Consider the following 15751-nt stretch of genomic DNA (forward strand, 5'->3'; position numbering starts at 1 on the left):
AAAACCTTTGACAGTCTGACAGTTTTAATCCACAAAAACTAAAGGATAATGTGAAACATGCACAAATGGACATGACGCAATTACTGTATGTCTTAATTAATATTACTCATCGACCTGCAGAATCTCTAAAAATCGCAAACTTATGAGGCTGACTGGCGGCATTCAGGAAAAAATATTCTGTGGCCATGACTTACTGAGGAGTTTCCACAACTTAATAACAGGTGGGAACGAGATTAAACAAGAAGACACAAAGCGAGCTGAGACGAACGAGGAAATGCAGCAGCGTGCCGACATTTATGAAAAACAGGAAGCGCTGTTGATGTGGACATGATGTTAATGTTGCTGTCAGTCAGATCTGTGTTGCTATCAAAAGGAATCAGTTCCAGGATGAATGTGGACAGTTGACCTTCTAAATCTTCCTCTGGATGTTGGAATAAGAAACCTCTGCCTGCGTTTCCACCAGAAGAACCAGGGTCTAAATTTAGTTTCAGCCAAAGTTCTTTCACCCCCAAAAAGTCCCTGGTCAGGGGGCACTTTCTGAAGGTACAAGAACTACTGGGGTGAGGTCTGCAGTGTCAAACTTTACTGATTGGTTAAATGCCAAGGAGCATTTTACAACCTCTGTGCTTTTGATATGCTAATTTCTTTAATATTCTCTAGACTTTGACCCTGCTGTCGAAATCAAATCAGAATACTCCTGAGGGACATTCACCCTAGAGAACGTTCTTGGACATTAAACTGTATTTCCATCAGAAAGTCCATGGTACTTTTTATTCCCAGGAACTAAAGCACAAGAACTGTCCCTAAGGTAAAAGTCCCTCAAGCGCATTGTGATTTGCATTTCCACACAGGTCTCTGTGTGTGGTGGTACCGAGCACCGTCCTGGGTCAGACACCAGGAGGAGCCGCTCCACAAACACCAAAACATATTGTCGCTCACTGGTCGCTTTGTGTAGGCCTACTGATAAAATGCTCCTACTGAGAACCAAGAAGCTTGGAGTAATTTTCATCAGTGCGCTGAAATCATTTTTCACATTGCCGCACTCACTTTTACTCACATACGCAAGTGAAACGTTTAGAGCCCGGTATGTGACCAGGCAGTGACATTTGGCACTGCAGGCCTTGCTCTGATAGTTCTTGGGCCTTAGAAAGTACTAACACCCGATTAGGTACTTTTTTTGGAGGTAAAACTACACCGTGGAACTATATTTAGACCCTTGATCCTCCTGTGGAAACACAGGTAGAGGAACTATGATCTGAAAAAGGTTCTTGTTCCCCTGGAAAGGTTCCTCTGGTGGAAATGGGGCTTTAGTTCCTAGGAACAAAACATATCAGGAACTTTCCATTGGAAATGCACCTTAATTGGCTTCCTGTGTCTTTAGCCGTCATGCAGAACAAACAGAGCTCCAGCTGTTTGGTGAAAACAAGATGAGAGGATTTTACGTGGCTGTTGTTCGGAGGTGACCCGACTTAGCGATTACTCACAGCTTTGTGTGCAGCTCCAGCTTCATGGCTTCTCTTCCAGCTCTTCTAGCTTCTCTTCCTATAAATGAAGGTGTATAGAATGGAATGAAAATTGAGCTGCAGGACCTTTTTCCACTGTTTGGAGAATGTGGTTAGCTTTGGCTCCAGTCTGTCTGAACACCAATGAAACCAGAGCCACAGTATGTGAGAGATGGAGCAATAAAAGTGAAAGATTTTCTAAAATACAAAATGACTGCCACAACAGAGCTTTATTAGGTTGGTATTTCCGGTCTTTCCGGTAAATAATTGATATTCATGGTTTCCATAATATATACAGCTACTTGGCCGTGTGCACGTAAACTGCACTGACTCCTGACTTAGTGCTCCAGCTAATCTTCATTTCATGACAAATCTCATCTCAAAGAAAACACAAATGACAAACTCTGAACTGTTATAATGTTGAGAAAAAATAATGCACAACTGAACAATACTGCTTAGTACATGACTTAATTAAATATTCATTGTAAAACTCTGAGCTTCCTGCAGAACTCGTTCTACTTCCTGGCCTGTTTATTTCCTAGTGTTATAGAAGTCACCATTACCTCTCTTCCTGAATGTGATGCTCATTTCACTTTAATCCTGTTCATCTCATCCAAGTGAGCTTGATGTCACGGGACAATCAGATCAGCATCCATGTTCCCCTGGGGAGCCAGATTAATGTGGGATGAGGAGCTGCTTGAAAGGCACTTAAGTAGAACACTCCTCCCCAAGGAGATCATTCACATCTTAATTAGCTGCTAATGGGAAAGAAAGTGACATAATGTGTGTGCATGTGTGTGTGTCATATTAGCGTTTACTAAGACTGAAAATCCCTGTACAAACTCTCATGCGGGTTACAAAGATGATCTGTCTCAGAGAACCATGAATTAATGATGCCTGCTTCACAACGTTAAATGTTGATGTTTGCACTCTGCATGATCTGTTCTTAACGATACAGGGGCCCCTAAATAAAACCATACCATGGCAGTGTTTGAACCCATTCACACAACCCTGTAAATGCTGTAAGTTCTCATCAGTTCTGGTCACATTTTTCTGATCGATACTCACCCCGATCCACTGTGACTGCCACCTACAGCCTCCTGTTGTTATTCCAGCTTCTCCACCCTGTGTTGTCAAAGTACGGTCTGTAAATCAGCCCCGCCTGCCACCTAGCCAAGGTTAGAAGAAGGGTTTTTCCAGTCAGTAGTCATGTCAAACAGCCATGGAGGAGCTCTGGGCAGCTAAAAGTCTGAAGAGCCATTTGGAGCTGATGGTGTCAGTTTGTTCTTAGTGTTTTGAGACCCTCTAGGCTGAAAAGACATTAGAAAGAGTAGCAACCTGGATGATTTCATCATGGCAGGAAACAGAATGAAGAATACTGGAGCATTAGGAAGATGATACAGACTCTGTAGCAGCAAAAAAGACATTAGGTAAAGTACCTTTACTTTTAAACAGTGTTAAGTTGTGTTGTGGGTACAGAGGCATCTGGATTTTGTCTAAGGGGGGCTCAGTGTCAGACTTTGGAAAGCCATGCTCCACAGTCACAGAGCACATTGTACATCTATTTTAACATCATATACTGTAAAAACCAACACCACTTTTCCATCGTGTTTCTCTTCCTGGTCTGAAGTCAGCTGTACAGCACAGTACCGCACAGCTCCCTGCATCCTGTAGAAATGAACACAGCAGCCATGTACATTTCTGAAGTGGCCCACTCACAGATATACAGTACTTCATGGTATTGTCAGCAATGTGACTCACATGCCTACACAACATCTAGTCCTACAGAATCATTAATGTGTAAATGTGGATGAAAAGGCACTATCTTCCTGTCTTTGTGAGCGCGTCACCGCTGCTCTCCTCTCTCCAGGCCTGAGCTGGTACTTGCTGGGGCAAAGCAGCAAACCGACTGAACAGATTGGGCTGCAGAGAGCGAGTGGGTGGACACATTATTGTTTTCAAAAACAGTTTGTCAGAGTGTGTGAGTCAGCTGCTCCAGCCATGTAATGGTTAAAAAAGAGCTTTGTTTTTATTCCTGCAGAGAGGTGCTCTTTGTGAAGGTGATTAACACCGATTAATGCCCTGGGGAGAGAATGAATGGCATCGCACATCGCTGCAATGGAGGGCAGCTGTTTAACCAGCTGGCCAATTTCTGCATTACTTGGAAAATACACAGCGAGCGGCTACGGGTGAAAAAAACTGCTCTGCCAATTAAAAAAAAAAAAAAATTCCAACTCTGATTTGTAGTGATGATGAGAGCTTGGCGCCAAGTCCTCACCACTGCCAATGCATATGAACCTTTCTGTGTGTGCGTGCCCGTTTGGATGAGTTATTTACTAATACCAGTGCTTCCATTTTCCAGCATGTATTATGCGCTCCAGATATCCTGTGAGCACCACAATCAGATTAGACCAGATCAAAAGGTTAATTGTGGGTGACATCATAGCTTGTTGGAGCAGAGGGGAGATGTAATTAGATTGTCTACTGATATTTTACACCACAACTTAATCCCTGATTGCGCCTCCACGCCCATGCGTCCTGACCTCGAGCAGCTGCGGCTCTGGAAGTGAACACTGATTGCTTCCTTCACAAATGACCTGAACCACATGATGTCAAGAGCGCACGAGAAACCTTGTCTCCAAGAAATTAGGTTTATATACTGGATATATTTCTGTTTGCCCCATCAGGTGGTTTTACCACAGCCATTTCAAATGTTTTTAAATTGCTGTTACTGAGCCTACTGAGCTGAGTAGGTCCCTGTTAACCCGGGCTTTAATCCCACCATGTATATGGAATCTTTACCCCAATCAAAGTAATAGTTACAGCTGTAAATCCCTTCTGTTTTTCTGTGAATATTCTGGTCTTCTATAATTTAAATCCCATCCAGTGTAACATCCCCGTATCTTAGTCTTCTACTTTTCTTTCTTTAAATATAAAGGGCTATTGTAATGTCAGCTGACAGGTACAGTAGGTACTGATATTCTCTTTGAAGCCAATTTAGCCTGTATTTGTTGAAGGCAAAATGTTTTCCAGCAGAATGAGCGGCAAGCAGCTGCTGTGTGCAGCGTCCCGGTGGATGTACAGACAGCTCCCACTGGATCACTACAATACTGAAGGAAAGTTAAAGACATGATGTTCTTAGGCAGGTTCTTAAAATCTTGATGGGTAAATATTGAAAATGTCTACAGCAACTTGAAGCACAAAACAGGCCATGTTTACTATATTATCATTTAACTGAAACCAGCAGCTTCCTTCTAAAGTGCTTTTGTTTCCTAAACCTAACTACACAAAGTCCTGCATTTTGTAAGCTCCCCATAAACCCTTTGACTTGTGTGCAATACAAATATGTATCATGTTGCCTGTGAACATAATTCAGGCAACAATTATGTCCCCAGCACAATGTAATTTGAAAGGCAAATCAGCAGTATATAAATGTAATTTCTCTGAGAGGGCGTCGAAAGAGATTCTGTATGTGGGATTTCTTAAAGTAATCAGACAATTTCCTTCTTTACCTTAAGGCAGAACAATACTCAGGGAGAAAGATGAAAGACTGTTCCTCTCTGGAGGGATAGAGACCATGGATGGATTCTGCAAAGAAGAAAAAGAAAAGTCCATAGTGCCACTAAAATCCAAAGGGTTTCTCTCCTTGGGAGCATGAAGGTAACAGCATGTCATTCACATACCGTTCATCCTCGTCGAGCCACTCAGTGAGTCCTCAGTGGAAGCACCTGGATTCACTAAGTTTCCCTGCTAATAAGAAGCTCGAACCAGATCGAAAATGCTATTTTTTCATGCAAGTATTGTATTTTCACTTTGTTTGCATGCAAGTGGGAATTTGGCCTAATGGCAGTGCTACAGCAGTGGTACCTGAACAGTCTTGGTCAGGTCCACGTGCCACATTTCCACAGTGTCACATGTACAGAAAAGATTAAGCAACTGTTATGCAACTTCTAAAACCACTATAACTATGTGAACAAAACAGCTTGCTGTATTACTGGGAGAAGTGAGAAACTAGGGGCTGTGTTTTCCCCGAAACAGGGACCAGCACATGTCTGAGCTCCAGGCACAGGGTGCATATGGACGTGCACAAAGATGTTTTGCGGTTTTGGTGACCACCAGCCACTATGGGCTGAGAATGATAGTGTCCTCTGATTAAATATAGCTTAATGGTCTGCACTTGAGTCAAAAGCTTCCTTGAGTGTCTCCATGCTTATAATAAACCAGAAGAAAAAAGTAGGCACTCCCCTTCGCTGCACAGATGATGTTTATCAAGGATTTCAATTTGTGTTGGACTTTTATAAGCCTTTCACAGAAGGTAAAAGATGAAGGACTCTTTACTGTAGGAGTAGCAGTCTGTAAACTTTTCTGACATGATCTATTCAGAGGACATTAAAATAATGGAGCTGCTCTGCTAACTTACCCTGTACAACACATCTGATCTAACTGGCACATGAGTGCCTTGCAAATAACCTCTCCATTTTTAGCTTGCTGAACTTTTTTCTGCCTGTCATAAAGTCTGTGTCAAACTGGAACAGGCCACGGTTTACTGGGAGAGATTACACTGTGAAGAAATTACAACTTGATTCATTTAACCTCTGGATGTCTGCATTACTCAGAATTTCTATAGCCTAGTACAGCACGCAGGAGCTCCATAACTTTGCACTTTTTGTTCCTTTGTTCTTGGAAACAAGTGGTGAACACAAAATTCACCTTTTAAACTGATATGTTGAATTTGTGATCAAAGAGTTGATTATGTCTACCTCCATCAGTTTCACAGGAACATGCTCCTTCATGGTCAGTGGTATCTGTGTCCCCCTGATGAACCTCAGCCCAGTGTTCCCTCTGTTAGCTCTGTGTTTGGTCTGCACCACCTCATCAGGGAAATCTCTGGCTCTTTAGCTGCTCATTGTTCCACCAAGTTCACCAGCCAGTCTTGGTGTCTGCAGTATGGGTAGTGTATGGGGTATGACCACTGACTGTATAAAAGATGGAACAACCCTCTGTGATGTCGCCCACTGGTTTTGTGAACAGCAGTTTTAAAGCTCAGTTCTGGCCATCTGTTTTTCTTCTTCACATTTCTAAAGTCTGCTTTTATTTGTGGAGAAGGTGTTAAAGAGGAAATATTACACAATAAGTACCTGTAACTTGAGATTTTGTATAAATAACTTTTAAAAAGTAGTTTGTGACCAGGAACGCGGAAGATAACAGGAAACACGTGTCGTCGACGTCACCATTGCAAAAACAAAAACAAGTCTCTGTTCTGTCACGTCTCCGTTGTTTTTGTCTGTTTGTTCCGTTTGCTGGTCTTAATACCTCCATTTCGTCTTAACTCTCCGTGTTCATGGTGAGGCTTTTGTCAAAATGTCCACGTTATAACGAGACAGGCCGCGTTTATATCGCTTTTATCTGATGCTAACGCGTTAGCTAACTCGGCTAACATTGTTGCTCAACTGCAGCTGAAGACGCCGAGAGCGAAGTGAATGTTATCGTGTCAGACTACCGCCATGTGTTTTCCTCTCCTCTGTCGCAGGTCGCCCCCTGGTCCCAGGGGAAGCTGTAGTTTACCGGTAGCATCTCGGTGACGGGCTTCAGCAGCCATGGCTCAGCAGAGAGGAGTCAACAGCCTGCAGTTCAACCAGGACCAGAGTAAGCTGCCTGCTAACATGTCTTTTCTATTTTATCTGCATGTTCCAGCTGTTGGTCGTGTCAGCCATGATTAACCACTCTGCTGTATTAAAAAGCTTTGACTGTTTTGGCTGCATGGTTAACACCCTGGTCTTCGTTAAAGTCAGAAACCATAACAGCATCTGATTTGAATCATGTTCTTGTAGTGCACATTGTCACTGAACATCTGGAGCATCTGCTTCATGTTACACATCCAGGAATCCTTTATGACATTTTAGTGCATAGACGTAGTGAGGCAGTATTTTACAATGTTCTCTTTCCTCCGTCTCACCCATCACCAGGCTGTTTCTGCTGTGCTATGGAGACAGGGGTCAGGATTTACAACGTGGAGCCCCTGATGGAGAAAGGCCACCTCGGTAAGTGCTCTCAGGTACCTTGATGCTAATCAGTCTGGTTTGGTGGCTGTCTGTCTGATTTCTGTGTCTCACCCCCCCTCCCCCCCAGACCATGAGCAGGTAGGCAGTGTGGCTTTGTGCTCCATGTTGCATCGATCCAACCTGCTGGCCGTAGTCGGAGGAGGGGTCAATCCCAAATTCTCAGAAATATCTGGTGAGTTAAAATAAGTCACTTGTTATAATATAGTGTCGGGCAGAGGAGGTGGAGCGCTCGTACAGTGTTACTGATTCATAACTCAGCCAGCACACAGACATAATACACATATTCAGTGTTACTTACAGTTTGTTTATGATGTTATCTCAGAATGTCATGAATAAATACACATATCCTCTTAGAAGTCAGAGCAGAAGAGGCTGTAGAACCTGTCTGAGGATCCTCATGTCTCTAACGTTCCTTCAGTAGCACAGTAATCCAGTGACTCTCTGTACATCCATGGGCACTGTGCACAGAGCTGCTCGCTCTGATACTTTTAATGGGAACAGTAATAACTATAGACTAATACGACAGGGCTCCAGCTGTAGCTTACAGCCGACTGATTCCAAGGCGACATTCCTGTTTACGCTCCCCGAAGCCCCCACATTATGGGAACTGGTGCTACAGTACAACAACAGTGTGGTTGTACAGGAGGTTATGTGTGAGACAATTTCTTGACTTCCCTGGAATTAGTGTGGCAGGAAACCAGTGGTCCCAGTGAAGAAATAGGTCAAAGCATAAACTCCTGTTAAACCACAACTCGTTTTTATACTTTGTTTTGTACGGATTAAACAAACCAGGTGTAACAGGTTAATCAGTGGGTTTTAAAAGTGCTGGTAGGCTGACAGAGGCAGGCTAGCTGTTTCCCTTTGTTTCCAGCCTTTATGCTAAGCTAACAGACTGCTGACTGTAGCTTCATATTTACTGTACAGACACGAGAGGTGGGTCAGTCTTAACATCAAACTCTTGGCAAGACAGTCGAGCTAATTTCCTGACATGTGAAATGACTCCTTTAACATTTGGTTCTGTTGGGCCACTGTTCTCCAACCAGGGGGTCAGGACCCACTAGGGGGCACCAGATAGATCTGAAGGGTCACAAGAGAAGAGATTAAAGTTAGTAAAGCTTCACTCTCATTGAGATCAAGGATGGAAAGTGACATGTTTGTTTAACGTCAGTGCTGATCTCCATATATACAAGATCATAACAAGGCTGTTCATTCAACCAAACCACCATCACACACACACACAGCACTAATTAAATCAAGGTGCAAAGGAAGGGACATTACAGTGCTGAGCTGGATACAGACATGGATGGAAAGTGTCATGTTTGTTTAACGTCAGTGCTGATCTGGGACGACGCTCGGGAGACGCGAGACCCCAAAGACAAGTTGGTGCTGGAGTTCACCTTCACCAAACCTGTGCTAGCTGTTCGCATGAGGCACGACAAGTGAGTTTACCATCCCCACTCGCTCAGCCTGTCGTCTGTGAGCAGCTACGTGAGGTGTGACTGTTGTCGTCTTCTTGTCTCGTCAGGATCATCATTGTATTAAAGAACAGGATCTACGTGTACAGTTTTCCAGACAGTCCAGTTAAGCTTTTTGAGTTTGACACCAGAGATAACCCCAAAGGTAAATAGTCCTCCTCCTGTTTACATTTTGTCGTCATCTGTGTTGTTTTCTGCCTCAGTGCTACGCTGCATCTCATGTGGGAGAATAGCAGAAAACCTTTATGTTTGAGGCTGGGAATCAGCATTTTAGCAGTGTGTGCCCAACAGATTACATGAACAGTTGTGTTTCTGTTGACTGACTAAGCAGGTTTTGATGTATCGCTGCAGCCCTAAATCCACCTCTTCCTCCAGGTCTGTGTGATCTGTGTCCCAGTCTGGAGAAACAGCTGCTGGTCTTTCCAGGCCATAAATGCGGCAGCCTGCAGTTGGTTGTAAGTAACGCACACGGAGAGAAACAAGTGAACCTCTAAAAAATGTATCAGTGGGTCAGTTTTTTATAAAAATAGTTTTCTTCAGGACTTGTCCAACACCAAACCTGGCACGTCGTCGGCCCCTTTCACCATCAACGCCCACCAGAGTGAGATCGCCTGCGTGGCACTGAACCAGCCTGGCAGTGTGGCGGCCTCTGCCTCCCGTAAAGGAACGCTCATCCGACTGTTTGACACGACGACCAGAGATAAACTGGTGGAGCTGCGCAGAGGAACCGATCCAGCCACCCTCTACTGGTACCGATAGTGTGTGTGTGTTTGTGGTGTCAGTATGCTGCAACCAAAGCGCTGTCAGATGCTTGAACAGGGTGTGAAAGTGTTTTATTTTGATGTGGTGTGAAAAAGGATTTGCACCAGTTGGGTTCTGAGTGTCCTTCCTGTCTGCTTTCTTTGTTCCCTCCAGCATCAACTTCAGCCATGACTCGTCGTTCCTCTGCGCCTCCAGTGACAAAGGCACAGTTCACATCTTTGCACTCAAGGACACCAAACTCAACCGCCGCTCTGCGTAAGACCAACCTCAATCTCTTCTCTTTTACCCTCAAACTGTCCACGGGAGGATTCTTGGCTGATGTTTCTTTCCTGCTCTTGCAGGTTGGCGCGTGTTGGGAAGGTGGGTCCTGTCATAGGTCAGTATGTGGACAGCCAGTGGTCACTGGCCAGCTTCACTGTGCCGGCTGAATGTGCCTGTATCTGCGCTTTTGGAAAGAACACATCCAAGAACGTCAACTCTGTCATCGGTGAGGAAACTTCATCATTCAAAGCACAGTGCTGTGACAACGTATCAGCCTCTTGATCTCTCAGTAGTTTTACGTTGCTCCACGTTTGTTTGATCGTCCAGCTGCAGTGTCTTTAACAGACTCTTTGTGTTGTTCACTTTGTTGTTTGAAATCACACTGTGTTTTCTCCTCCTGCAGCCATATGCGTGGATGGGACCTTCCATAAGTATGTGTTCACTCCGGATGGAAACTGCAACCGAGAAGCCTTCGACGTGTATCTGGACATATGTGATGATGATGACTTCTAAGGCCAGAGACAGAGAGAAACCAGTTTAAAACATTACTGGAAGATGTGGGAGGGAGGACAAAGACGACCAAGTTAATGATGACAGACTTTATGCTGCAGCCTGTTTGTAATGTACTATGTGTTTGTAAGTTGTATCTGCAGAATGTAGCACTAGGTCTGATTGGTTGATGTGTTACGAATACACCTACACCTGGGAAGTGAGTCAGTTGTAAGTTTATTTATAGGGCACCTTTCAAGAGAAGACGTCACAAACAACAGTAAAGACACAACAGATGCACATTAAAGGTTGGTGATTGTGACTGTGTGTTCCTGTGCACAAACCCCATCCAGAGACCAGCAGCACCAGTGAATGTGGTGTCTTCACTGGTTCAGCTCATCGCTCTGTGCCGTACACCACTGTTGTCCACCAGCTATTAACCCTCCCAGTGAGCCACACCGCTGCACTGGGAGGCAGGTTTCCTCCTCAGGAAACCGTCCATTTCCAACAAACAGCTCCACAGGCTGAGAACGATGTCACTGTAGACAGAGTCTGAAGGAAGAATCGCTGATCTCTGATCTGTTTACATTGCTCCACTAGCTTCTCGCACTGCACGACAGTGTGAGAAGTGGACAGTAAAGCTCCTAACTGAACCATAAGGACAAGGATTTAGCCCCATCTGAGTTTGTTTAGTGTCTGACAGAGGAGGCTACATTTACATTTGTTAAGCACAGACCACATTCACGCACATTACTATAAACACAGATGTAATACATCACTGCATGCAAACAGTACAACAGCTGCTGGTCAGTTTCTGAGACTGTCTGACCACAGATCTGCTGATGAGTTTGAAACTAAAGCCAGAGATGTACACCAGAGGTGACTGATTAGAGGCTGTACACAGACACAGCTTAAAACACAGAGGAAAACTTAAACTTCCAAAGGAAAAAAAGGCTGTATCTGTCGTTACAATCAACCAGTGCTGCAAGGAAGTACAACTACCAAGTACTAAAATACTTTTTATTTGAATGCAACTTCATACTGTACTTGTACTGCACTTTGTTACAGAGGGAATTACTGTACTTTTTACTGCACTGGAGCCAATCCCACCCGACACTGGGTGAGAGGCGGGGTCCATCCTGGACAGGTCGCCAGTCTGTCACATGGCATGTAGACAAACAACCACACTCACTCCTACGGGTGATTTAGAGTCGCCGGTCAACCTAAGCTGCATGTCACTGGACTGTGGAAGGAAGCTGGAGCACCCGGAAAGAACCCACGCAGGGACAACATGCAGACTCCACATAGAAAGGCCCTGGGTCGGTCAGGCCTCTAACCTGGAACCCTCTTGCATCACAACATTTGCAGGGCAAATTTAATAATAATAATAAGCCACAGACATATACTGTTTTGTCATGTACCAAATCAAAACAATTTAAGTGTGGTAACTGTGCAGAGCAACGTCTTCCTTCAACTTAGAACTCAACATCAGCAGCTCCAGTGTCAGTGACCTGCTGCTCACACAACGAGCTGTGATGCCGCACGCTGCCGGACACCAGGCGGCTGTTCACAGGTCAGGAGCTGCTGCACAAACCTCACTCCCTGCACTCGACACAGTGGAGCCAGAGGCACGCAGTAAATGGTTTCTCTCCAGCTTCCATTACTGCAGAAGGTCTATCAGCGGTGACAGGCTCCGTATTTCTGTGTATATCAGGCACAGTGTTTACGGACGGGTCCAATTTACCAGTTACTCTTGTTGCATGATCTGATGAGCTTTATTATTCACTGCTCCCACAGGAGAGTTATTTAGACATTTATGTAATAAGACTAGCTGTGGTTATACAATATTCATGATCTAAGATTCTTTCTATAGCCTTATCTGCATGTTGCACCTTTCACAGTTGGCACTTTATTTATTTTTGTCATTCTACTTTACTAACCCTGTGACAGTTTCAATGTGTTGAGAATAATCAGGTTCAGGGGCAGTCTTTTTTTTTTTTACAAATCTTTTATTGTCACCAAGTCTGATTAGTTTTTTTAACTGCCAAAATGGTCCATGTACAAACTATTTATCCATTGATCTACTTCTGTTTTCCTTATGTGGACCATATTAGGTTTTGCTGTTCATATCGAGGTTCTGACCCGTCTGCTCTGCTGGTTTCTCCGCTGTTCAAGAATAACTGAGCTGTGTTCTCTCACGTTGTGTCCTGAATCCTCCAACATTCTATTTACTGACACAAACTGCTGCAGACATTTATAAATGATGTGACATTAGAGCCAAGACATTAACTTATGGAGTAAAGTCATTGCTGTGTAGCCATCACAGTGCTCCTGTTTGCTGCCTCAGCTTTTTGTGGTTCAGTTTAGACTCTCAGTGGCAGTGATGGAGCTTTTTTCTATTTGTGCTGGAAAAGGATTCAGTTTTGGGGCGTCAAACAAAGCAGACACAGCGACCTCTGGTGGTTTGTCAAACTGTGGCCGAGTCGCTACAACACGTGAAAGGTCCAAGAAGCTGTGTTGTTAAATCTGTGTTCACTGTGCAACATGACAAGACAATAACTCATAACTGCTGCCAATGCTAAACATGAATGTACATTACTAGTCGCAGTGTGGTGTGACTGGAGAATGCTATTGATTAAGCTGTGTTCCTGTGATTCTCCTCTGATCCCTCCAATGTTACTTAAGCTGCAGAACCTTCAGACTCTACCTCAGCGAAGCCCTTCTGAAGCAGCAGAGATGTTTACAGCTTCAGACGTCAACAGTCAGGTTTCTACTGTGTCACACAAGCTCCAGCACCGTGCGTTAAAATGGTGGAACAAGCTTTGAGCTTCAGTACCATCTACCATCTCTAGGTCTGGGTGATGGTTCAGGAAAGACCTTGGTCTGGTTTAATACACAGCGACTTTTATCACAAAGCCCCAAGTGACAACCAACACTGAACCACAACTTTAAACCAAACCACAGACGACACGTTCTGGTCACCAAAGTCAGAGGAGTCATCGTCTAGGAGCCACGGGTTTATGTACTGTGTTTAATTTTCCAATCATTCTAGTTGATGCTGAGATGTTTCTGTCAAAAGTCGGGGGGTCATCCTCTGGGGAACATGAATGTTAATGGTTATGGAAACAGTTTTGAACTATTTCAGTCAGGACCAAAGTGGTGGGCCTACACACTGACACCGTCATCACAGCTAGGAGGGTGAAAAACACACAACTTTTGAAAGACAGGGATATAGAATAAAAAGATAAAGAGCTTTTCTGCTGCTAGTCACAGTTATTGTGTCCAACAGAGGACAACAGTAATGAACATTAATGCACACACACACACAGAAAATGAGAATAGGGCTCCGCAGCCTGGCTTCAGTCATTAAGGACATCCGCTCTACTGTTCAGGCCGTTCAACAGCTTCACAACATAAAGAGCATAATGCAGAGCCACTGTTATAATGGACTATTGTTCTGAGTCACAATGCTCGTCTCTATCAAAAGAAAAAAATGCTAAGAAAATGTTTTTAAAAGGATGAATATGTCTCATCTGCATTCTCTATGCCTTCGCAGAGGAAGTTTTAAAAGTAAAACGTTAGAAACTGAACAAATCATTCAAACAGCAGAAGAGGCGACGAGTGAGGACTGAGGTTCAACACTAGTTCTGTTTTGTCACATGAAGTTTCAGAACGATAACATTATGACTTTATATTTAATAAGCCGATATGTACTGTGCACCTGAACCAGTTTGATTTCATAAAGATCTATATACATAGGCACTGATCTGACGCTTTAATCCTGACTGAGATTCGTGGAGTTGCTGCTGCTTCACTTTAATCCTGAGATTCGTGGAGTTGCTGCTGCTTCTCCTGCTGGAGCTCGTGTCCAGCAGCAAAGAACTGCATAGACAAATGCTACATTTTAAGATTTCCCTGCATATAACAGAGGACATGAACACACTAGGTTCAAACTCCTGACCAGTTTAGAACAGGACTGGTCTTGTGGTAAATTCAGCTTGCATATAATCCACCTGTTAAGCCCCCCTTCCCATAAACCTTCACCTTCTTGAGCTAATTCATGCTAATTATTGTCACCATCTGTGTGTTGTACCAGGAGGCACTGATAGGATTTTAAAGGGGGCTCTGGCTGCTGTACAGCACAGCTTCTCCTGCAGGTTTTATCCTTGTTGAACTGTTAATATGAAGCAGGTGTTACTGAATAAATGTTGTTAAGTGACTGGACGGATCATCGTGAACAAGTACTGGTTCAAAATGTAGCTGAGGCTGCATGAAATAAAGAGCTTTAAGTGCCTCTTGGTTCAGTCCTCCTGAGTCAACAGTGCTCTACACTTCAGTCCTGAAACAGTTAGTCAGTTTTATTTAAGTTACTTAACAGAAAAAAAAAAGAAAAATCCTCTCATTCCAGCTCCAATGCAAAGACCTGCTGTTTTTCCATTATAACTGAATATCAGACAATTTGAAAGTATCATCTTGGGCTCTGGGAATTTGTGACTGCTGCATAAAAATAGTTGCTGCTTCAGTTTCTTTTTTGTTGATCTACTAATCAATCAGCTACAAATCCAATATGAATTGGTTGTCAGAAACAAAGAGCACTTTCCTGAAATCACTGTGATCTGGGCAATAAAACACCAAATGGACTTTGTATTCAACACCCACCAAACTACATAAACTCCATTAGACCCATTTCTGCAGCTAACAGTGGTGTCCCTGAACGCAACACCGCACACACAGTTCTGCTTCATGTGACTCTCTACGCTGTGGTTTTTATTTTTTAGACAAATTGTACAGAATAGTTTTGTTTTTTAAATTAAATGCAGAAAAGTGTGACTCACCATATTTATTCCATGGAATTCCACCTGACAAAGATAATCTGAGCATCAGCTCTCTGAAGACGACTCTATGCATGTGTACATTTAGAAATGTGCCACTGCCATTTCAGTGGTTTTATTGTGAAACACACACATCTGTGAAGTTTCATTATAAGGCTGCAGTCCTGTGTCTCACTGTGAAGCCTCATTTCCTTTTCACTGGCAGGTCTTCCAGTTATTAATCCATCAGTGAGACAAAGGTGTTTGTTTACTTTGTGCAGTTTATGACAACGACTGATAAATAGATGGATTCATTTTGGTAGCCACAGCTGAAATAAAGACATGACTGTTTAAAAAAAAAAAAGATGTTTCTATTGTGTCTGCTGGGA

General features: G+C 43.6%; 1 protein-coding gene across 1 annotated transcript; it reads left to right on the top strand.

The window, feature by feature from the left end:
• Window positions 1-6733: 6733 nt before the first annotated feature.
• On the top strand, window positions 6734-10916 carry wdr45 (WD repeat domain 45). The gene is made up of 11 exons (XM_020588409.1): window positions 6734-6846; window positions 7033-7148; window positions 7469-7543; window positions 7632-7736; window positions 8898-9003; window positions 9090-9184; window positions 9415-9494; window positions 9580-9788; window positions 9955-10056; window positions 10143-10288; window positions 10466-10916. Exons 2-11 carry the CDS (start codon window positions 7100-7102, stop codon window positions 10573-10575), a joined length of 1077 nt encoding a protein of 358 aa, XP_020444065.1. The 5' UTR covers window positions 6734-6846; window positions 7033-7099; the 3' UTR covers window positions 10576-10916.
• The last annotated feature ends 4835 nt before the right edge of the window (window positions 10917-15751 follow it).

The sequence above is a fragment of the Monopterus albus genome, unplaced genomic scaffold, assembly GCF_001952655.1.
Source record: "Monopterus albus unplaced genomic scaffold, M_albus_1.0 scaffold538.1, whole genome shotgun sequence".
Taxonomy (NCBI): domain Eukaryota; kingdom Metazoa; phylum Chordata; class Actinopteri; order Synbranchiformes; family Synbranchidae; genus Monopterus; species Monopterus albus.

Excerpts from the sequence above, each read along its gene's own strand:
- wdr45 (XM_020588409.1), top strand. The coding sequence starts at position 7,100 with ATGGCTCAGCAGAGAGGAGTCAACAGCCTGCAGTTCAACCAGGACCAG. Across the intron at positions 7,544-7,631 it reads GATGGAGAAAGGCCACCTCG|ACCATGAGCAGGTAGGCAGT; the intron begins GTAAGTGCTCTC and ends CCTCCCCCCCAG. Across the intron at positions 7,737-8,897 it reads CAAATTCTCAGAAATATCTG|TGCTGATCTGGGACGACGCT; the intron begins GTGAGTTAAAAT and ends GTTTAACGTCAG.